Source organism: Cololabis saira, chromosome 9, assembly GCF_033807715.1.
Source record: "Cololabis saira isolate AMF1-May2022 chromosome 9, fColSai1.1, whole genome shotgun sequence".
Taxonomy (NCBI): domain Eukaryota; kingdom Metazoa; phylum Chordata; class Actinopteri; order Beloniformes; family Belonidae; genus Cololabis; species Cololabis saira.
The window spans coordinates 23,766,777-23,788,534 of record NC_084595.1 but is presented as its reverse complement, the minus strand read 5'-3'; the positions used below and the strand labels follow the sequence as shown (position 1 = coordinate 23,788,534).

Below are 21,758 nucleotides of genomic sequence, written 5' to 3'. Positions count from 1 at the left end.
GAGACTTCTGCTACAAGTCACGACGTGATTATTTTGACATGTTAAAGTCCCACAGTTTTACTTCAAATAATCTTTTATTTATTTCAATTAGCAATATGTAATTAACACATTTAAATTAAGTGATAGAACATTATAAAAACATTTTCAAGACAGATCACCCCTGAACAAAAGAAGACATCATTTACACTTTAAAACTTTTAAACCACTTTAAAACCAACATGCTGTAAATGTTTTCTTTTAATATTATGTTTTCTTTTGTATTGCACCAATCACCACAACAAATTCCTTGTGTGTGTTAAACTACTTGGCAATAAACTTCTTTCTGATTCTGATTCTGATTCTGATAACATACTCTATACCTGTCTATGACTTCCGAAATTAATGTTACTTTACAGGTGTGCAATTTTTTCTCTCTATTCTCTCTTTCTTGGGTGAGGGGTCGTCCATTATTTTCAAACAGAGTTTCATATTTTGATTTATCAGCTTAAATAAATCTTTTTTTTTTTTTTTTTTTTTTACATCATATGTGGATTTGAATGCACCTTTATGGATGCAAAATTAATAGGATGCACATAAAATAATTTTCAGAAGAATACCTAAGTCTATGTAGCTGAGTTGCCTCAAAGATCAGTCCATATAACTAGTCCAATCATTTAACCTTTTTGTCCACGAGATGTCACTGTTTGAGAGGAGCAAATTTACTCAGAGCTCACAATACTGTTAGAATGTGAACTAAAACTTTGACTTGAAAGTGTTTCTTCAAGCTTAACGATATTTATTTCAAAATCGAAGACTGCTTGCTAAGGCCCAATTCACTCACTTAGAATTGTGTTTTACAATCATGTGTTATCAAGCGCAGACATGCATGACAATGGCTCAGTATACAATCGAGTCAAACATGTATTATTTAAAAGCAAAGAAAGAATAGAGAAAAAGTCCATGGAATTATCCATTCAACACCAAATCGCTGTTAAGGCATATTCATCTGAGTCAGCTGCATGCTCCGGTTTCTGCACAGCCTTGTCTTGCAAGGCCTCATGAGCTTCCCTTTATATGTCTTAAACAAGGGTGAAAAAAGAGCTCTCATTATTTTAGTGAGTGTGTATGAATGGGTCGCAGTGTTCATTCTTCTTAAATGGCTGATTCAGTGTCAGGTTGAGGATCCTATCGTCAATGTGACACTGAGAAGGACCATTTTCTTTTGGAAAACTGAAGATTCCTTTAGATAATATCTTATTGTTTGCTCATCCCTCTGCTCTCAATGACCTGCCTGTCCTCAGGGCTCACCAGTAATCAGATTCAGCTAGTAGCAGAGGTAGCAGTTTGGTTCTTGTGCAGCAGGGGCCTTGTTTTCTGAGTTTGTCTGCTTGGAGAGGCCATTTATCAGCATGAGGTTTTCAGACACAGTCAAGCCCACACTTTGTTGTCTTTAAGCCTCGGTTCACAAAGCCTCTGCAGGCTCTCCCTGCCGTTGTTTCCTCTGAAATCTCAAATCACATCTACTAGTCTGCTACTGTGTGCTTTAAACCTACGGGGTTTGTAGCTGCTGGCAATGTTAGTGATTTCTGCTGCTGAGGGGTGTGAGTGAGGTCCCTTACAACAGTTCAAAGCAATAAGTAACAAATGTGTTCCGATAAGGCAGCCCATCACTATGTGTATAGGGAGTTTCCCAGTCATACCCGGAAGTTAAGGCTTTAGTTACATGAGTGTAGCCCTAAGTTTCAACTTGATGTATGGCCCGAGGTGTGAAGGTGGCAGAAGGGAATGATGTGGGTGGGAATGGGAGCTTCGCTGACCTGACTCCTGACAAATGTAGCCTGTATAAACTGTTATTTGAAAGCTCATGCTCAGTAGATCCCCGTGATCTGCTTTTTTGATCACATGAAAGTTCAACTGTACAACAAAAAGCTTTCCACTTACTGTGGCAATTATGTCAAAGCTGTGTCTGAGCTTCTGTATTCCCCTGGCTCTTTTCCCATGCTTGCTATAACAAAGCACACGTGCTCACGGTCATTTTCAAAATTAATTTAAATGGGTCTTGCTAATGTTTAAATTATCCAATAAAAGCACAGCCAATTAATGTCGAGCACAAGCTGGGTCCACAGTCCCGAGAGGTGTTCTACCTTCGGTCAGTCTATTAGCTTTCTGAGGGCTCTCTTATGGAACAAAGATTTATTGTTCCCATATACTAAGAGATATTTGTTCACTCCTTGTATCAGTGGTCTTGATTTGATTATGCACACAGGCAGTATGTGCAAGCAGTGCTCATGTTTGCAGTGAAGTCAGCACTCTGCACAATCAAATAATTCTTGAGCTAAGCAACTGGAAAAGGGGTCATTATGTATGGAGCAATCAGAGTTTCATGGCTCATTTCCTTCGCTGTGATTTGATTTTGCTTGTCAGTGTGAAGGTGGCCTTTGACCTGGAAAATCTAAGAACTATTAGTCAAATCTTCAGTTTTTGTTTTGTTAAATTTTGAAACTAAGATCAGTTAATAAAATTAGTGGCTCTTTGTCATTCAAACAAGTTGCTACATGACTGCATGCCTCTTATTTCTTTTTCTTCTTATTCATAATTTTTCTAATTTACAGGAAAGGAGCAAATGAGTGTTTTTACAAATTCAACATCGACACATATTCAATAAGTAGCTGAGTAACTACTTTTACTTTTTCTAAAAAATCCATTCTTTTCAATTTTAAATTGATTATGTCTTTTCTAGTTAGCATAATTAATTCAATGTGAATGTTTTTTTTTTGTTTTAAAAAAATTCAGAGAAGACTTCTAAAGTTCTTGTCTAAGCAAACTTTATTTTCCACAGCTGCATGAAACCAATACAGCACAACAATGTCAAGTGATACTGGTATTTAACAACTGTTGTTGTTATTATAACAACCTTTTTTTTATTGTGCTTTTCTTGAGACTCGGCGAGTCTCGCTTATGGATTAATTCTCCAAAGTATGTATAATCATCCGATTATAATGATAAGATGAAGTCTGTTCAGAATGAGCAAAAATAATGAAATCAGATCCAGCCCTCTGTGCCTTTCCTATCTGATCCACCCTTATCAGATGTTCATCATGTGGAGCACAGACAAAGCCACACATATAGTCATAGTAGAGAGCCAGTACTCCTTTGGGCTTAAGCGTTTATAGAGCAATCCCTGGAGCCCTCTGTGTCTCTGTATTGCACCACACTTCTGGCACAGTGATTGACAGCTCTGGAAACTGTTTTACTGCTCTCGCAATGAGTAGTCTCTGGAGTCTAGATAGTAACGAGTGTGAAGTGCTGACTGATACGTTTAGTGGTGACTCTCCCTAATCAAATGGTTTACAGCTATTTGAGCTCTGATGATAAATTCAGCTTTTCCCAGTTTGCTGAGCTTCCTTGAGAGACAAAGGAGGGATTTCCTCTAAAACAGGCAGTGGCAGCACCAACAAATGGCTTGGTACTCTTTTCAAACAGAAAGTCCAACTAAATATAAACTTATTATCTGCAGTCCGAGCCAGTGAGGCAACTGAGGAGAAAATGACAGCTGTAGTAACACGGATGTGTTCCTGTACATTGTAGGCTGGGACAAAGAGAGTGACATTTAATGATACATGATGCACAAGGTATCTGTGTAGCTGCAACATGTTGAGACACAGGTGAAAGGGAAAAAAAATTCTTGTTAACTCTCTACTTATATTACAGCCAGACACATGCTTTCTTCAGAAAATATGAGACGTCTGAGTTCAACATCTGCAATCTGATTCAGTTTTTAAAACTGCCACCTGTTGTTTTACAGAATTTTACTGTGCAGAGGTGTGTAGGTAGTGTCTGTGATTTTGTGTGAAAGTAAGTGACTGGGACATGGGGGGGTGGGGGGTAGGGAGGTCCATCCTGCTGCACAATAAACAGTTTGTTTCCCATGAGCACCCCTCATGTTCCTGTTGTTGGCTCCATCGGCGCTCACTGGGAAACGTCCTGGCCTCTATTGTCCAGGAGGTCAGAGGTCACAGGATGCTCCTAAAGGCCCAAAAGGGGAGGTAAGAGGTTGGACAGCGAGGCATGATAAAGAACTATCCACACACACACACGCACACACACACACACACTAGCATGCACACATTCACAAAAACTCCCATTAAAAAAAAAAAAAAAAAAAAAGCTTTTATCACCCACTCTTGTCACACCGTCTCTTATTTGAAATCCAAGTCATTATCAAGAGTTTCAGGAAATGACATCAGGACAAAGCTCCAGCTGAGTATTTCATCGTGGACATCCTGATTGCCTTCGGTTCACGTTTTGAGCTCTGTTCCTGATGCGCGTTCTTTGCATGTTTTCGATGGATCATCCACATGTGTTCGCCTGCAGTACTGGGATATTCAATCTGAGCAGCAAACAGAGGCTAAGGCTTATTAAGGAAGAAAGAAAAACACACAGAAAGGGGGCAGTTGTCTTATATTGCGTGTTTGCGCCATACAAATGTTATGCTTTAACCACAAATGGAGCTTAAACACTGGCTGTGACATGGAGCAGATGTGTTCTTCTGATTACAGTGACATTTTAAAAGAATATAACATGAGGAGCCTGATGAATCCTGTTTTCACAGTCTAAATAAATATGTCATTTCAGAAAAACAAACAGTTTAGGATAATTAAACAGACACACCATGCTGCCTGTAAAGTAAACGTCTTGTTCCTTTCTTGCAGGAACATAAAGCACTAACTGGCAGCAGCTCCAACTGTGTGTATATCTGTTGGAGTTTTGCGTGTGGGTTTGTGTGGGTTTGTGTGAATATAGTGTTTTATGCGAAGTATATTTTCTAAGGGTTCTGACTATAGTCTTGTTTCTTCTTTGTACATTGAACTGGAAAGCTTCGGGGGCTTGCAGCCTGTCCTCTGCCTCTGTGTACTAAAGGAATGGGATGAGTAGACATGCTATTCCCTGGGTATTCCCAGGGACACATTTATCATCTTCATGGAGCAAACTGGAGCTTTGAGTAGTATTCCAGATGATTGCTGCATTGCATTCTATTTGCTCATTTCTGTGCTTCTTTTTAGTATATTTTTGTATTTTCTCATTTGTCTTATCGCAATCCACCGGCAACAATGGCTAGTCCACGATCTGTCATGTTTGTGTCTGTCCACACCATGAAATACACATTCTATGCATTAATTCTCTTTGCCATATTCTATAAATAGCGCAAATATTTTATCCACAACCTAATATGGCATGTTATAAAAAATTTCAAATATGATTATAGTGAAGGATGCAAGAGTGAAAATTGAATGTGAAGTAAAAGCAAGACTAACTGTTTTAAAATGCATCAACATACCCTGACCAGCGTATGATCCCCAAAGACAAATGTAATTTATAGTGTGTTCCATTTTTTTACTCACAGGTTGATATATCCAAAATCCTAGTTGGAAGTTTCAACAGGAATTCCCCTGTGGTTGGAATTCCAACCAAGAAACCCCACCTACCCCAACCTTAGAATCCCCTCTCACGTTACTAACAGTAACATTGTTACCACTCTGCAAATGTAAATGTTTATGACAGTTTGGTCATATTTTATTCACATCAATCGGACATACACGTAGCCCTGCTCGCTTTTCATCAATGGACATTTGACTATTTTGTTTGTATGTGCTGATTAGTAAAGCACTGTTATGAAGTAGTATTGCTAACACTGGTTAACAGCTGCAACAGTCAGTCTGATGTTTGGATACTGATTTCTGAGGTAAAAGGAACATAGCGTTTGCATTGAAAATATTTATACATCCATATGTTTGTTCCATTTTTCATTTTGCCAGCAAGTCAAGCGTCGCCACTCAAAGTTATCCATCCATCCATCCATCCATCCATCCATCCATCCATCCATCCATCCATCCATCCATCCATCCATCCATCCATCCATCCATCCATCCATCCATCCATCCATCCATCCATCCATCCATCCATCCATCCATCCATCTGCCTGGAGTTCTGCTTAGTAGTAATGCTGTGTTTAATTGAACACTTATTTTCTGGGTTGAGATGCTTCAAGACAAATGTGGAAACGTACCAGTAAGTGTCTGGTGACCTGTATCCAAGGGGAAAGAGCCAACATTATAGGACTTTCTTTTCAGCTAACTGTAACCCATATAATGCATGATGGTGTCAAGGCCAAGAGTTCTTGTTTTGTTTGGCTCAAGACTTTTTTTTTTTCAATTAAACCGTATCAATTGTCAGACAAGAGAAGATCCTTTTAAGATGCTTTAGAGCACTGAATCTTGCATATTTTACTTTCCTCATAACTGTTGACTCGCATGCCCGAACCAAAACCCTTTCAAACATGACTAAACAGTCATTTGGACTCCACACACGAAAAAGAAAACTTTCAGAGTCAAAAAATCTTTGCTTACAAACTGTCTTTAGAAATTAAGCTCTTTACAAAGGAGGAGCTGTGGTAGGTTGGAGAAGCTTGCTTTTGGGTCCTTCTCGCACAAATGCTTTCTAACATGTGGTTACCACAGTGAAAGGCTCCTTTTAACCCAAACTATAGGTTTTTCTTAAACCTAGTAGTATTGAAGCTTCTAAATGTTTTCTATTGGAGTTAACAATGTCACTCGTACCCAAAGTACAGGATGAGAAAAAACAAACAGAATAATTTTTTACACCTGAATAAATCACCAGGCATTAGTTCATTGATTGGATATCTGCATACAAGCTGATGGCCTTTCAGTCCACTATGTTTGGACCAACTGAGTGAATAGATTCCTGTCACATAACTGTTTAATCAACTGTCAGCGTGGTTCATCCTCACCAATGGATGGTGCTGAGGGATGGCTGGAAGAATATTTTTCTGATACTTAACTACTTCTTTACCTCACAAAAAAGAAACTGTTGGATTGTTTAATCTTAATGCGCATGGGTGTTTTCCCTTTTTAGATTAGATGTCTAAATTCTTGGTCAGCAAGCGGAGAGCGTGTGTGACAGTGCAGCAGAAATACACTGAAGTACTGGATTAGATTACTTGAGTAAATACACTTAGTCGCAGTCCGCCTTTTATTATTTGCAGTGTTTCAATATTCTTTTTCCTTGTATTGTTTGAAACAGGACTTGTGAGGTCTAATGTAAGATGAGAAAGTGATGGTGGTTACATGAGTGACAAAAGGCACAGCAAATGGACATCTTCACTTTTCAACCACAGGCAGTTATGGATATAATGCTCCTAGTTTCAGTTACATGTCATGAATCTTCCTCGCGGCCTGACCCTCACCTCGCCTTGCCCTGTCATATCAGGTTAGGAGCTAGACTCGTACAGGGATGTGACAGCTGGAAATGATTTCAGGATCTCGGCGTAGTTTGTTTTCCATGTACACGCCACGACTGGACCGGGAGACACGTGTGAGACGGCCCTCAGCTATAAATGCATAATGTGCCTCATAGTGATTGTTTCTGTGAACATTATCACAGTTATGTAGTTAAAGGATAACAACCTGATCGGAGCTGTGCAGGTATCCAGGTGATGTGTCACTATCCCCCTTAATTGGCCTCCGCTGTGTTTTGAGCACTTTGACCTATTGGGGATTCATTTCCTGGCCTGTTGTGTTTCTAAGTCTGCAACAGGGGTTCTGGCATAATTTGCACTCTTCCTTCCCAATCCCTCTCAGATGGTGGGGTGCTTTTCCTTTCTTTATGACCAAATAAATCTGACTGGTGCCAAAGGAAAAAAAAATGGGGGGGGATTAAAATTCCCCATTTGCTGTCTTGAGGAGCCCAGCTGCACTTCACTGTTTGTTTTCCACAGCACAGATGCAGCTGTGGACTCAAACTATATGGAGAGGAGGGTCAAAGTAAAACTGAAATGACTTATTCTTGCTGGCGCGTAACTTTACGTTCGCTTAGCGATAATGGCATTGTGGAATTAGAAAATCAAGAAAAACTGTTTAGATTATTTTGATGTGGTTAAACCTCACTCTACTTATCAAGTAAGTATCGAGGTGTTTTTTTGGTTATGGTTTGTTTGTTTTTTGGTCAAAATAACATTTATTAGCACACTGACACTCATTTATTCACCTCTCTCTATTCCAAAAAAAACTAACTTTACTAGACACCCACACGCCATTATGTTCCCGGCACAAGTGATAACACAAATACAGGCTACGTTACAAATTAAAGAATAAGAGCCATGATGTTTTTTAACATGAAGTAAATGTTCAAGATCAACATTTAGAGTGGTTTTGTTACACTTGGAATGGACAACAGGCATACCGTGTTTATTTTAACAGCCACAGATGAATGCCAGCTCACTCACTGCAGAAAGAATGGTGCCGATGTACTAATAGATAACATGGAGAGAAATGTGGTGCAGCAGGTAAGACGTGTCTGTGGGCAATATCATGTTGGCTGCTTGGCTGATTCCCCGTAAATGCTGTCTGAATGTAAATGAGCATGACTGCCCAGCAGGTTTAGAAGAGCTCACTCTCTAGGCTGAACGTTATCGCTAAGTACCTGGCATAACCTTGCAGCAAACTTTGGCATTGAAGATAAGGAACTTGATATTCCTCTTTGTTTAAAAATCTAATCTCCTACCATTTCTCTTGGCACGTTTCTTTGTTCTACTGACTCAGGCTTTTAATTTGGTATCAACAGTCCTCTATTTTTTCCAAACACACCCCTTGCAAATGGTCTAAAGTAAGTGATATTTACAAGAATCTTTTAACCCAAATGAACGCGGAAGAGGTCAACTTTCCGACACATAATTTCTCAGTTTCCACATAACACCTTTTATTGTGAACTTGCACTTACTAACATCCTGAGGCAACAGTTCTCTCCATTGGTATGGGTTTGGACTTGCAGGCACACATGCATGTACACATAGGACCAGCGGTAGATGTTCAAGTATGACTCAATCTGTGGCAGAAGTTTGTGCAGAGACGCTGCGGAAGAGATTTAGAGTCTGACACATAAAGATGATGGTTTCCAGGCCTGTGCACACATTTCTGACAAAGAGTTTGATGGATGTAGTTATTCTACAGGTAGTGAAAAAAATGGTCTGAGTAGACAATACTAATAATAAATAATCCATGGGGGAAAAGATACAAAAAAGTTGCTGTGAACATAAAACAAGTTTGTCTCCTCTTATGGACCAAAACCAGAAAGGGCACTAAAAATATGGCAAAAGACTTGTGGTGCAGTTTCCCAAGGCCAGAGAAAGGAAATAGACTGACAGTTTCTCCCTGACCCCTTCACTACCCCCCTGTAACCTCCCAACAACCCCATGGGGGATCCTGTCTTTATGTGTAAAACAGACAGTCAAAAAGCATCCTGGAAACTTCAGAGTCACAACAACAAGGGGACGTGACGGAGTCCAATGAGCCTGGATGTTGCAGTGTTAGTTGGTAGATAATCTCGAGGCCACACAGACCGGGCGCCGAGCCTTTGGAGCCTAAAAGCTCCATGGGCCAGCGTTGCAGCATGGCTATTGTGATTCTTTGGAAAGTAAGCAGCTTCAGTGAGGCCTGTGGTGTGAAAGCCAGCCCTCTTCTTGAGTGTCTGCAGCAGACCCTGATGTTGACATACAGGGCAGGTGCAGCTGCTCTTGAGAACTGCATCAAGTTGAACCCCCTTAATACATGCACACATACATACATACACACACACACACACACACACACACACACACACACACAGACACACAGACACACAGACACACAGACACACAGACACACACACAAAGCCTGAATGTCACAAGATGGGGTTATATGGACAAAGACAAATCTACCATTTTCTTTAATATCTCTGCAACAATCAGCGCGGGGCTGCTGAGTTAACACAGGGCCCACAGAGATGAAAACAAAGGCTGGATTCTTCTGGCTTGAAGATGGCTATGGGAAATGGCAGGGATGCCAGGGCTGATAAGTGACCGAGGAGCTCAAGTTACTTCCAGCTGTCTGCTGCCATGCATGCCTCTGCAGAACGTATGCTTCACACATAATGCAAGCCATTTCATTTATGTAATGGTCATAAAGAATGTGGTGGACATATTAAATAAAGTCAACAGCCTCTGACTTGGACAGGGTTCACATCATGGGGACTAATCTCTCATCCTCTGAGGAGTAGTGAAGTTCATCCTCAGCTGAGAAAACACAGACAGTTGAAGACTGTGACCTTGCAAGCGATAACTAGATCAATAAAAGCAGGGAATATCAGAAATCCTGGATGCAGCATCTGGAAAGAATCTGACTCAGGTTTTCTAGACAATTATGGTAGTTAGATTCGTAGGCCTGAACATTGTAAATAGTGTCCACGAGGACCTGTGGGCATTGTTGGCTCTGCTTGTTTTTTTCCTCTTAACCATAAAACCCAGAGTTCCATATGCACACAGCTAAAATGAAAAGTATATTTGTCTTCTTGAGTTTAAAATGATGGGAAATTAAAGTAAACATAAAACCAACCCTGTAAAAGACTATTACTTTTTAATACAGGCTGTGTTTCTGTGCCGTAAACTGAGTTACTTAAGAAAAAAAAAAAAAAGAAAAAAAAGCTCCAGCGCCACACTGCATTAGCATCACCTCAATACCAGTGAGGGCCTCTTCCTGTCCATTTGGAAAATATAAGTACGTTTTCAAGCTGCTGCACACTCCACAACGAGAGTGCTTTTGGCATGCTTTGAAGTTCTAAGATATAATGCTCCTTAAAAGCATCCTCCAAAACACAGAAAAACATGAACATGTATTTCAGACAAGAGGTGTGAGTGAGTACTTCTTAGTGGCCATGTAAATCCCCTCTGCAGGACCTGGACATCTTTGATGATTTTATTCTATTCATTTTCTTTTTCTAAATCTGATGATATGATGTGAGCCTCTTTTTGTGAAAAATATTGTCTTTTCATGGAAGTGCTTCATTTTCTCAAAGCATCTTCTTTTCATTCGTAATCTACCTTAAGGGCACGTGTGTGTATTATAAGCAGTCTATGTTTCACTGAAAATGAGAGCAAAGTAGCAATGTTTACTACTTATCATTTTACAGGAAATTTGTTAATACCCACAAAAAACTAACATGAATGAATAAAACCATGAGATATACAAATTAGCAGTGTCCTCTCCTTTGTGGCGTGTCCTCTGAGGATGCTGACTGACGGATCAGAAACCCCCGTAAGTGAATTGTACTTTCAGGAAAACAGAGTAGTCAGATTTAACTCAGCCAAACTGCTGAGATATTAATTTACAATCGCATGCTGTAGATGTTAAAAATGTCAGTTACCTTCAAGTTGTGGACTGTTGTTCTAATACTGTGGAAATTACAGTCAAATGGCGGGCGTGCTGCAACACATCCAGTCAATGAAGGGGATGGATACTGGCGGGGTGTTCAGCCTCAGCTGTGCCTCCTTGGCTCTTTGCAACACCAACTTGCATGTTATGACTGTGAACAGTCTCATAACATCCTCCATATGACTAAAATCGGGCTCTTTGACCAGCTGTGAAGCTCTTCCAACGTCTGCGGTGCTGCATTCACACCATCCTTCATCCTCCGCACTATAAGCAGGCAGCCCATCTTCTGCAAGTCCTGGCTTCACAGGAACATGAACTTCTGTGATGAAGGAACAATATGCAGATGGATGATGTAATTGGTTAGCACAGGCCTAAGCCTATGAAGTAGGTCTGAATATAACATTACCATGTTCGGGCTGGGCCCACTTTAAAGATCTACTCTGTTATGTCAAACTATATTTTCTGACCGGCCTGAAAAAGGTTGTTAACGGAAAATGATGAAAAATCTGTTTATCGGTGAAACGTCACAATTCAGTAAAGTAGATCTCAGTCTTTTACCATGTTTAAGAAACTATTGTCTAACATGTTTCCATGTCAATCCGGAAAGGGCTTTACATGAGTTTTAAGTGTCATAATTTTAACTCAACTCATAGAAATCAAAACAGTCTATACCAATTTTCTTTAAGCAGAATTCACAGTTTTTCTCTTTTTATTCCTATTATTAATTATTTACTGGTGGACAAACACTTTCCTGATTATTAAACGGATTTTGCTTAAAAAAGTTATTACAAATGAAACAAAACATTAGAGGCAAGGAGAAAGGCAGGAATAAAACTTTTGCAACAGTCTTTTATTTTCCCTTCTGTGCACAGTTTAGCGTTTCAGTTACACCCTTAAGGCAGTAAAAACTGTCATCTAATCATATCCTCACACAGTCTTAAATGCCATATACGCCCATACCAGCCTAGAAAGGGGACCTTTCTGTGGATTAAAACGGATATGAGGTTATTTTTGTGAGATCCATGATTGCATGGGGCACTCCCATCCAGACTTAGCGTGATGACTGAGGAGGTGAACTAATATGGCACGGTGGTGATGCAAAACAGTTGTGTAAGTTCAGCAGTGGATCCTGCCCTTTGGCTGCTGGAAAAAATAAATAAATAAATTAACTTTTCATGGCACATAAACCTCTTTATGCTACTGAAATGACTCTAAGGCAGTAGACGGACTTTGTTTATGTGTCGTATATGATATGGTCACACCCTATCATAAATAAATCAATACTAGTGCAAAATGATAGAGGATTTGGAAAAACTTGGATTTTTCTTTAAGGATAAACGTTTTTGAAAATGGGGTGTTTCTTCAATTTAATTGCAGCAGTGAATAAAAAAAACACCTGGTGGAAAAAAATAATTAGGTTAATTGACAACTTGTTAGTAACAGGGGAATAAAAAATGGATGAATCTGTCAAAAGCAAGAGATTTAAATTAATTGAGAATTTCATCAAATTTTCATTAAAAGATTCAGATAATCTTCAGGATTCTGTCGTGGACTTCACTGCATGGGTTCATGAATTAACTACAAGTTAAAATAATAATAATTAAAAAAAAAACAATTCCCAGTGACATTGCTGGCTTCTCTGGACTAAAGAGAAGTGAAACCATCCAAAGTGTCATTTGTACACTGCGCAAAAACTAGCACGTGAGGGTGCAAGAGCATACATGGCAGGACAACATACTGTATGCATCAATTAAATCACATTAAAGCTGAGTGATTTAACTGCAACATATATTGACATCCAGACAGTCATTTTCCAATGAAATTGTTACAATTTTTCAAATCAAAATTTTAAAGCTCTGCACCTTTTTTTAGAAACATAATAGTGTTTGCAATTGCTCTAGACTTATTGTGCATAATATTCCCTTATATTTAAGCTGCTAAAGAAGACCCCAGAGAAATGAAGACATTTCGGATGCCTCTTGGGATTAAGGAAAGAAGTAAACTTGGGTACACTTCGGAAACAATTAAGTCAGATCTAAATCTCCTGAAGTGAGATAGATAGAAGCAACAGTAGCACATTGTGTGATCTGACATGTCTCCTGCACACTTTAACAAGTATTATTAAAGAGCTTGACAGGGTAGGTTTGGCCTGGCAAAGCATGTTGGACACACTGCAGCAGATCAGAGAGGAGACAGGGGAACTGCTTTAACACCTCTGAAACAGTGAGGGGAAGCATGGCGAGGAGATGGGAATTACTGCTGAATTAAGCACCACTTTGATTGGAAACTGATTGACCAATGTTGGCAAAACATGAAAGGATGACCTTGAATTCTCCAAAGTGAGTATGGATTGGCACACAGCATCCCTCCCTCTCTCTCTCTCTTTCTCCACCTTGCCTCTCACCGTCCATCATACCCACGCACATACACACTTGCAGCGCCGCACGGACCTACAAGCACATGCTGATAGAAACACACTTCACACAGGGAAACCGACACGTGTGTGTTGGCACACACGGCTGCTCTATGTCTGTTTTTTTCATACTCCCTTTAGTGGGGAGTGGGGGGCGGGGGTGTGCGTTGGGCACAGTCACGTACAGCATGCCAGAGTTGAGAGAGCAACTTCAAAGTAAGGCAGATGCAGGGACAGCACCCTCTGAATAAATTTTCTGGCCACCAGTCGATCTGCCCCCAGGCTAAGATTGTGGCTGTTCGCATCTCTCATGACCCCTCATCAGCTCCCTGTTAGAAGCAATCCCTCTCAAAAAAGCCAGTCAGGAAAGGGAAGGATATAGCTAAATATAAGAGATAACATCTCCTTTCATGTGTTGCAGGTGTTAAAAAAAGAATATTTTTCATCCAAAAATTGTCATAATTTTCCAAAAATACCAACGCAAAGCTGATCCAAAGAGCCAAAAAGGTAACTGAAACGTGTCATCATGTAAACATGCTTTATTCCATCTCCAGCAATCAACATTTGTGCTTTATTATAAAGCCAACTAGTTTACAGTGTGTGTTTTCCTCTTGAAACATTGCTTTTTATATTTTCCCCACAAATCTTTCATGCAACTGGTTTCTTTCGTCACTTTACTAATACGTCTGACTGAACAACAGTCTACGTTCTGCACACTAGTGTTTTGTTTTTTTTAATAACAAAGTACTTGAACTTTGTGCATATGTGGGAGAGGTGTCATTATTTCAGATACTCCTGTTGAGCAACTGCCTCCGCATGGCATCATTATTTGTCTGGGTTGACTTGTTTTAATATTTGATTTCTTTATAAATAATTCATAAGACAATGGTACATGAGCACTGAATAATTGTAGGTTACACCTGCCAGGACATGAGCAGTGCACTTCATCGCTGACATGTGATACATTCAGAAAAAGAAATAACTTTTTGTAAATGTGTGTTTTAGGGTTTATGGAAGCAATGTATCAGACTGAGGGTTTGGATGAACGACATTACCATTCTTAGCATACCTTAGGCCCTCAGCGAACAATGATGGGTTGCCCTAAGGCCAAATATTCACCTGTATGTGCATGCAATTGAAAAAAAAAGAAGTGTATTTCAGTATGCACAAGTACAGAAGCTCACTATCAGTAAAAATACTCCAATACATCGAAGATGCAGCATGAAACTACACTATACGTTGCTTTTAAATTAATACATATACACGTACCATATTGCACACACACACACACACACACACACACACACACACACACACACACACACACACACACACACACACACACACACACACACACACACACACACACACACACACACACACACACACACACACACACACACACACACACACACACAACACCCAGAAGGAATCAGGAGATCTAATGAGGCCCGTGGAGACACTGCTGAATTGTCAGTCAACCCTCAGCCTGCTGACACGCAGTCAACAACATCAGTGGCTTCTTTTCTCAAATATGGGCAGCCTGTCGAATGGCATCAGCAATAAAGAAAAGTCTGAGATCAATTGGCATTGGACTCAAAAAAGACAGGATGGGATATAAGGATGTTTTTATTCAGAATATATCTATCTATATATATATGTGTATGTGTATATATATTTATATATGTGTGTGTATGCATGTATGTATATATATATATATATATATATATATATATATATATATATACATATATATATATATATACATATACATATATACAGTGGGGGGAAAAAGTATTTAGTCAGCCACCAATTGTGAAGGTTATCCCACTTAAAAAGATGAGATATACCTGTCATTTTCATCATAGGTACACTCTAACTATGAGAGACAGAAAGGGGGGAAAGAATCTCGGAAATCACATTGTAGAACTTTTTCTGAATGAATTGGTAAATTCCTCGGTAAAATATACATATAGCAAGCTTGCCTGTGTCTAACCTTGGAAAACTTTGCAGCGTTTAATGACCACGCATCAGATCAATTTCATTTTTCTTTTAGTATCCCTATTGCAAAACTCCATGCCCTTGTGATGATTCATATTTACTCCACGGGAACAAAGAAAATAAAAAAATATGATGTAACTATACTTCCCCTGTCCTTCCAAGCCAGCTTGCAAAACCAGACCCACAATCTTGTTCCTCAAATCAACAATGGGGCGACGTGCTTCAGCGTCCTGGAGGAGTGAGTAGATCCAGTGGTGCCACACTAGGCCCAGGGTATTCCAGGTGTTAAGCCTAAATTATGGTTCCGCGTTAAATCGACGCCGTAGGGTACGGCGTAGGGTACGCGGCGACGCGCCTGGTACGGTGCGCGTCGCCGCTTACCCTACGCCGTAGGCTCTGCGTCGGGGTAACGCGGAACCATAAATCAGCCTTTAGCGCTCTTTGTCTTCCCAGGCGCAGACAGGCGTGCAATTTACGTGGAAGTGTGTAATTACGACTTTTTGTCACTAAAAACCCGGCCTGTCATTTCCACCCAGATGGAAGCAGCATGGTCTCCCGTGCCTTGCTTTTAACAATGCCGAAACTATCAGCTGGGCACTTTTCGAGTCGACTGCCGCTCGAGTTTATTTAAACTCAGAAAACATAATGAAGGGAAACACGTGATTTCTGCAAGGCAGAGACACGGGGCTGTCTGCTCCTGTTTTCGTGTTTTTAGCAGAGCTGGGTAGAGTAGCCAAAATCTGTACTCAAGTAAAAGTACTGTTACTTCAGAATAATATGACTCAAGTAGAAGTACAAAGTAGTCATCCAAATAATGACTTGAGTAAAAGTAAAAAAGTACTTGGTGAAAAAACTACTCAAGTACTGAGTAACTGTTGAGTAACGTCTGATTTATTTTTTTAACACAATCATTCAAACAGACAAAAGTACAAAATAATCATCTTCAGGCAAATTAAATCAATAAAATAATAAAATAAATTAAAATTAATAAAAAATAAAAAATAGCTTAAATTAAAATAATCTTAAAGTAAATTCAAGTACTTTAATAAATAATAAAATAAATAAAATAATAACAGAATAAAAAATGAATTAAGCACAAAATTTCAAGCCTTTGTACTTTTCTTTTTTAACCAGGCAGAACTAGAACAAACATGAACTCATAGAAACTCTGTTTGTTTGAGTCTGTGTAAATATGAAAAAACATGCAAAAACAAACATTTTTCCCAAAGAATCAAAACTACTCCTAAAAGTACATTTCCCAAAACGTACTCAAGTAAATGTAACGGAGTAAATGTAACTCGTTACTACCCAGCTCTGGTTTTTAGTTCATTCCAATTATAATAATAGCCTCCAAATATTAAATAATAATAATAACATGTCGGGTGCTGTTTCTGTACATTGCATTGTTTGGTGTGTGTGTGTGTGTGTGTGTGTGTGTGTGTGTGTGTGTGTGTGTGTGTGTGTGTGTGTGTGTGTGTGTGTGTGTGTGTGTGTGTGTGTGTGTGTGTGCGCCTCGGTGGTTTGAGGGTTAAGAATAGCTGATATGCATGCTGGTGAATGAAGTGTCGGTTTTCAGCGCAAACTCCTCCTCTACGGACTGGCTGGGCTTTTTCTTCCACTTGAACAACCAAGTAGTTTTCGGAGCGCATTCCCCGGCAGCAATGTGGAGGGAAAGGGCGAGCAGCTGAATTAGTATTTTATTCCATTTTTCTTTATAACATTTCACAACTTTGTGGTTGTTGAGGAACAGAGTAAATCGTCTGTTTCGGGGGAAAGTGAGGAAGTAAGAAGTGAGGAAAAAAAAACTGCAGTCTCATTTTATTATTATTTTTTCCTCTCTCTCTCTCCAACCCCCGCCTGTTTTTTTGGTCTTTTTTCAGTCAAGCCATTGTTTTCCTGCACATGGATATCCAGAAGATGAAATGGGACGTGTTGCATGCTCTTGAGTAGTCGTTTATGTCGTCCCCGGGTGCTGTAGGAGGAGAGAAAGTCCCATTCCTCAGGAGCACAAGAAGTAGAGACATACAAGGATCACAAGTTGTCCTCAAGCTGCGAAGGAGACGGAACTTTGCCAAGCTGCTGCGCATCCGGCCGCACAGACGCCAAAGCTTCATCGATATTTTCTCGCAGCGTCACCGTTGCCAACTTTAACTGTGGATTATTGACGCCGTTTCCTCCGCCATGGATCACGGAATCACGTTCAGAGGATGAAAGGGGACTTTTGAAAACATGAACTATTTCTCGTAGTTAGTTTGCGGGCACCAGTGTGCGCGTTTTGGACGACACCGCTCTTTAAAACAAAACAAGAAAGATCTTGTATTATTCTCGCGTCGCTTTTTTTTTTTCTTCCTCTTCGACCCCCTTATCCACTGGAGTGCGAATATGCCACAGCTAAACGGAGGCGGTGGGGATGATTTGGGGGCCAATGATGAGATGATATCGTTCAAAGACGAGGGAGAGCCGGAGGAAAAGATATCCGAAAACGTGTCGGCGGAGAGGGATTTGGATGATGTGAAGTCCTCCCTGGTGAACGAGTCGGAAAACAACAGCAGCTCATCAGACTCCGAGGTAAAAAAAATAAATAAATACATAAAAACGTGTATGCTTTTAAAATATTTCCCTAACGGTTCCACGGAATGTGAGTTTTTTAACAGTTTCTCCCGTTGGTTGGTGTGTGTCCTCCCTTGCAGCAAGCGGAGCGGCGCCCCCAAACCAGACCAGATTCAGAAAGTTACGAGAAAGCAAGAGACTACTTCAGTGAAGGTGAAGATGGAAAAACATCGTGCATTTTTTAACACTTTAGTGGGGGGAATGGTGTCGCTCGTGTGCTTCGATGAACACTGACAAACAACTTTTTTCTCCCCCCCGTATCCCTGCAGCACTGAGAAGACAGCAAGATGGTGGCTTTTTCAAGAGCCCTCACTACCCTGGCTATCCGTTTCTTATGATCCCAGACCTCTCCAATCCATACCTATCCAACGGCTCGCTGTCTCCCAGCGCGAGAACAGTAAGTTTCCTGCTGGATGCATTTACTCTCTTTACTCTGTTTTCTTTATTCTTTCGCGCTCTGAGAAAACTTTGGCCGTGCGTAAAAGTTCCTTGTGCGGTGCCAGACCGCCATATTCCCTCCAAGTGGCCTCTCAAGGAGTAGTACTAACTACTTCTTTGTTCTTTTAGGGGATATAAATGTCTCCCTGCCACCCATCCTCGCAAAGGTTTCGCACATGACAACTTCTCATTTTAGCACAAAGCTCAACCGAATTATTACACTTTTTTATACTATTTCGTCACCGTAAACTCTGCAACGCATAAACTTGATCTTCATTATTTACTTTAAAGTGACTGCGCCTTGCTCAAGTTGATCTTATCTATTATCACCATTATTCTCTTACAGATGGCTTTAATTTCATAGTAGAAGCCTGTGTTCTTCTTTTTTTTCCCCTAAAGAATAGCCATATATATATTTTTAAGATATTTGCTCTCCTTATTTGCAGTTTTTTCTAGTGAGACGTTTCTTTAGTCTGCAGGCAGTGAGCCTGAGTATTTAGAGGATATTACTACACACTGCACAGAGGGAAGAGGCTGTTCCTTTAGTTATATCCTGCAGTAACAATGTAATACCTTGCTTTGACACACATGGGAGGCATCTTACTGCAGTGTCCTTGACAGACGTTGTCCAGAGACTTTGGATGTCTAGATAAGGTTGACAGTCTCAAGCAAGTGTTATTGATGCACGGTTTGCAGTGGTTCATTTACTTATTCTATAGCAGCTTCAGGCAAGCTGTTGTTTGCAAAGTTGCGAACAAACCGTATTTAGTGTTCTGAACTGATTATGTCATCAGTTGGAGCAGTTGTGCTGTTTTGCTCTAGATATCATGCATATGTGTTAATAGCAGTAATAATAACTATGTGGGGGAGTTGATGTTCGTTTGAAATGATTCACTCATCGTCAGCGAGCACATGTGATCTCACACTAAGGTCGAAAGGGCATGCGAAATGCATTGAAAATGAAAACCGCCTGCAAACAAACATGCAGAATTTGAAGGAATTAAAGCTAACGTGTTTGCGGATGGCGGCTTGTTGTGTACATTTCGAATGGGGCTATGCAAACTTCCTTGGAATAATCCCTGCTGGAGAGCTGTGTTCCTTAGGGCTTGTCCAGACCCCCCCCACCCTCCACCCCACCCAACCAAAAAAAAACCAGTGTCACCCCCCCAAGAGCAAGTACTTTCGTTAAGGCCTGGCAGGCATCTTGCTGAAAAGACCCCCCCCCCCTGCTCCCCTCACACCAACCCACCCACCCTTCACCACTCTCCCACCCACCCCCACCTTTCTGTCTCCTTTTCACTGTTCCAGGCCCGCTCCCCTCGCCTCCCTACCTTCCATTCAATTAGAAAGGCGTTAGTTGACCATTGTTATTCTGAGCAGTCTTGATGGCTTCATTGGAGGTCTCCATTGGGGCTCATTAACTAAATGGCTACTCTCCCCACAGAGATGCACGGCACCTTGCAGTTTCCTTGTTTTGTAGGTTGCGTCAATTTCGGAGAGATAAACATGTTTTTGCAAAAGTGCATTGAAATGTATTGTTCTTTTACTGCCTTAATTTAAAAAACAAATCTATATCCGCTTCGTTGGTCTAAAATTGTCCAAGTTGTCCAACAGGATTTTTTTTTTCTTGATTTTTTTCTTACTGCTCTTTTCTAATCTAGTCATCTTTTGTTTTTTCAGGAAAGCCTCTCACTTCCTCTTGTTTTGTCCAGCACGACAAGGTTGAAAATTAAAATGTCTGTTCTTGTCGCTTGAGGCAAAGTAACAAATAATTAGAGGGGATTTTAAATCGAGAGGTATAATCCTCCATATTCGAAAGAATAGAATGAGGTCATTGGGACAAAGTGAACGGACTGTCAATCATCGCTGTGGCAGAAAACAAGCAGGCAGACAATGGTTGGCATACTTAGCAGTTGTCTTAAGGTCTCCATATTGCCCTGCCCCACTGGCTTAGTGTGAATGCAGTGAATGTGATTGATGAGAGACTCAGCTTAGTACCTTTAAAGGCTCTTATTCTGGCTGCTGGTGTTGTTTACACCTGTGAATCATTGCAGTTTTAGCAGTCTGATCTAGTGAATGATGTTTACCAGAGGCCTGCACGCACATGTCTGGCCAACAGCTTAGTTGAACTGATGAGCTCTTTGGTCACGTTTATCATGTATCATCATTCTGTGGAGTATGCATATTGGATAGAGATAAGATTTGCCCACAGGGCAACTGGATTTTGGTTGCTAACTCTCCGGTCTCAGGATGCAAACAATGGTGATGCTTGCAAACACTTTATGATGCTGTGTGGCTTGGAAAGGTCTGCTGGCACTGACAGATTTGTTTTATAGGCATGGAGTGGTATGTGGTTGTACTTCTGCTGCATGAGACACATTAAAGTTATGTCTGTTAAACAGATCATGTGATTAATACCAGGCAACAAAACACACTGTTTTTATTTCCAGGTGGAGACATGTAGTTTTATGGCCTCGAGTAAATATTTTTACATTTACAGGTGTATGCAGGGTATCTTTTTTTTTTTTTTTTTTTAGCATTTCCTGCATGGGTTTATTCATAATTAGATACTTTTTTGCAGTATAACCGCTCTGTTAAACAAAAGAAAACACGTGCATGCCATATATGCTGCATAACAAACATGGCACGGTGTTGCTCAAGAGTCATTATGCAATATATTCTGTAAACAATGCGCTTCACGGTGAAGGATTTGAGTTCTGAACTTTATTGGAGGAATTTGGATGTAGCAACCCCATCATGAGCAATGGGAGACAGGCCTACATGGGATCAGCACAGAGTTCCCCTGAGGGCCGAGCATAACTGATTTAAAGCCTGCTCAGAGCTGACATTCCGCTGTAATCCACCGAGAGCTGAGGAGGAGGTTTTATGTTTGCAGAGATGTTCCACCAGACTCCTGCCTGCTGCGCAGTGAAGGGCCAGAACTTTTTTTTTTTTCCCTCTCCCTCTCTCTACAAAGTCAAGCCCTTACAAATCCAGATCATTGTTTGTCAGCTCCACATTGTTCCTAAAGCCCAGGTTTAATTGGTGAACACGCA

The 21,758-nt window shown here is 40.4% G+C and overlaps 1 protein-coding gene across 2 annotated transcripts in view; it reads left to right on the top strand.

The window, feature by feature from the left end:
* Positions 1-17,291: 17,291 nt before the first annotated feature.
* Positions 17,292-21,758, top strand: part of tcf7l1b (transcription factor 7 like 1b) — a 32,698-nt gene continuing 28,231 nt past the window's right edge. For both annotated transcript variants that reach the window (XM_061728854.1, XM_061728853.1), the window contains exons 1-3: positions 17,292-18,222; positions 18,345-18,417; positions 18,534-18,661. In XM_061728854.1, coding sequence (XP_061584838.1) covers positions 18,037-18,222; positions 18,345-18,417; positions 18,534-18,661 — 387 coding nt within the window. In that variant the 5' untranslated portion in view covers positions 17,292-18,036. The remainder of the gene's footprint in view (positions 18,223-18,344; positions 18,418-18,533; positions 18,662-21,758) is intronic.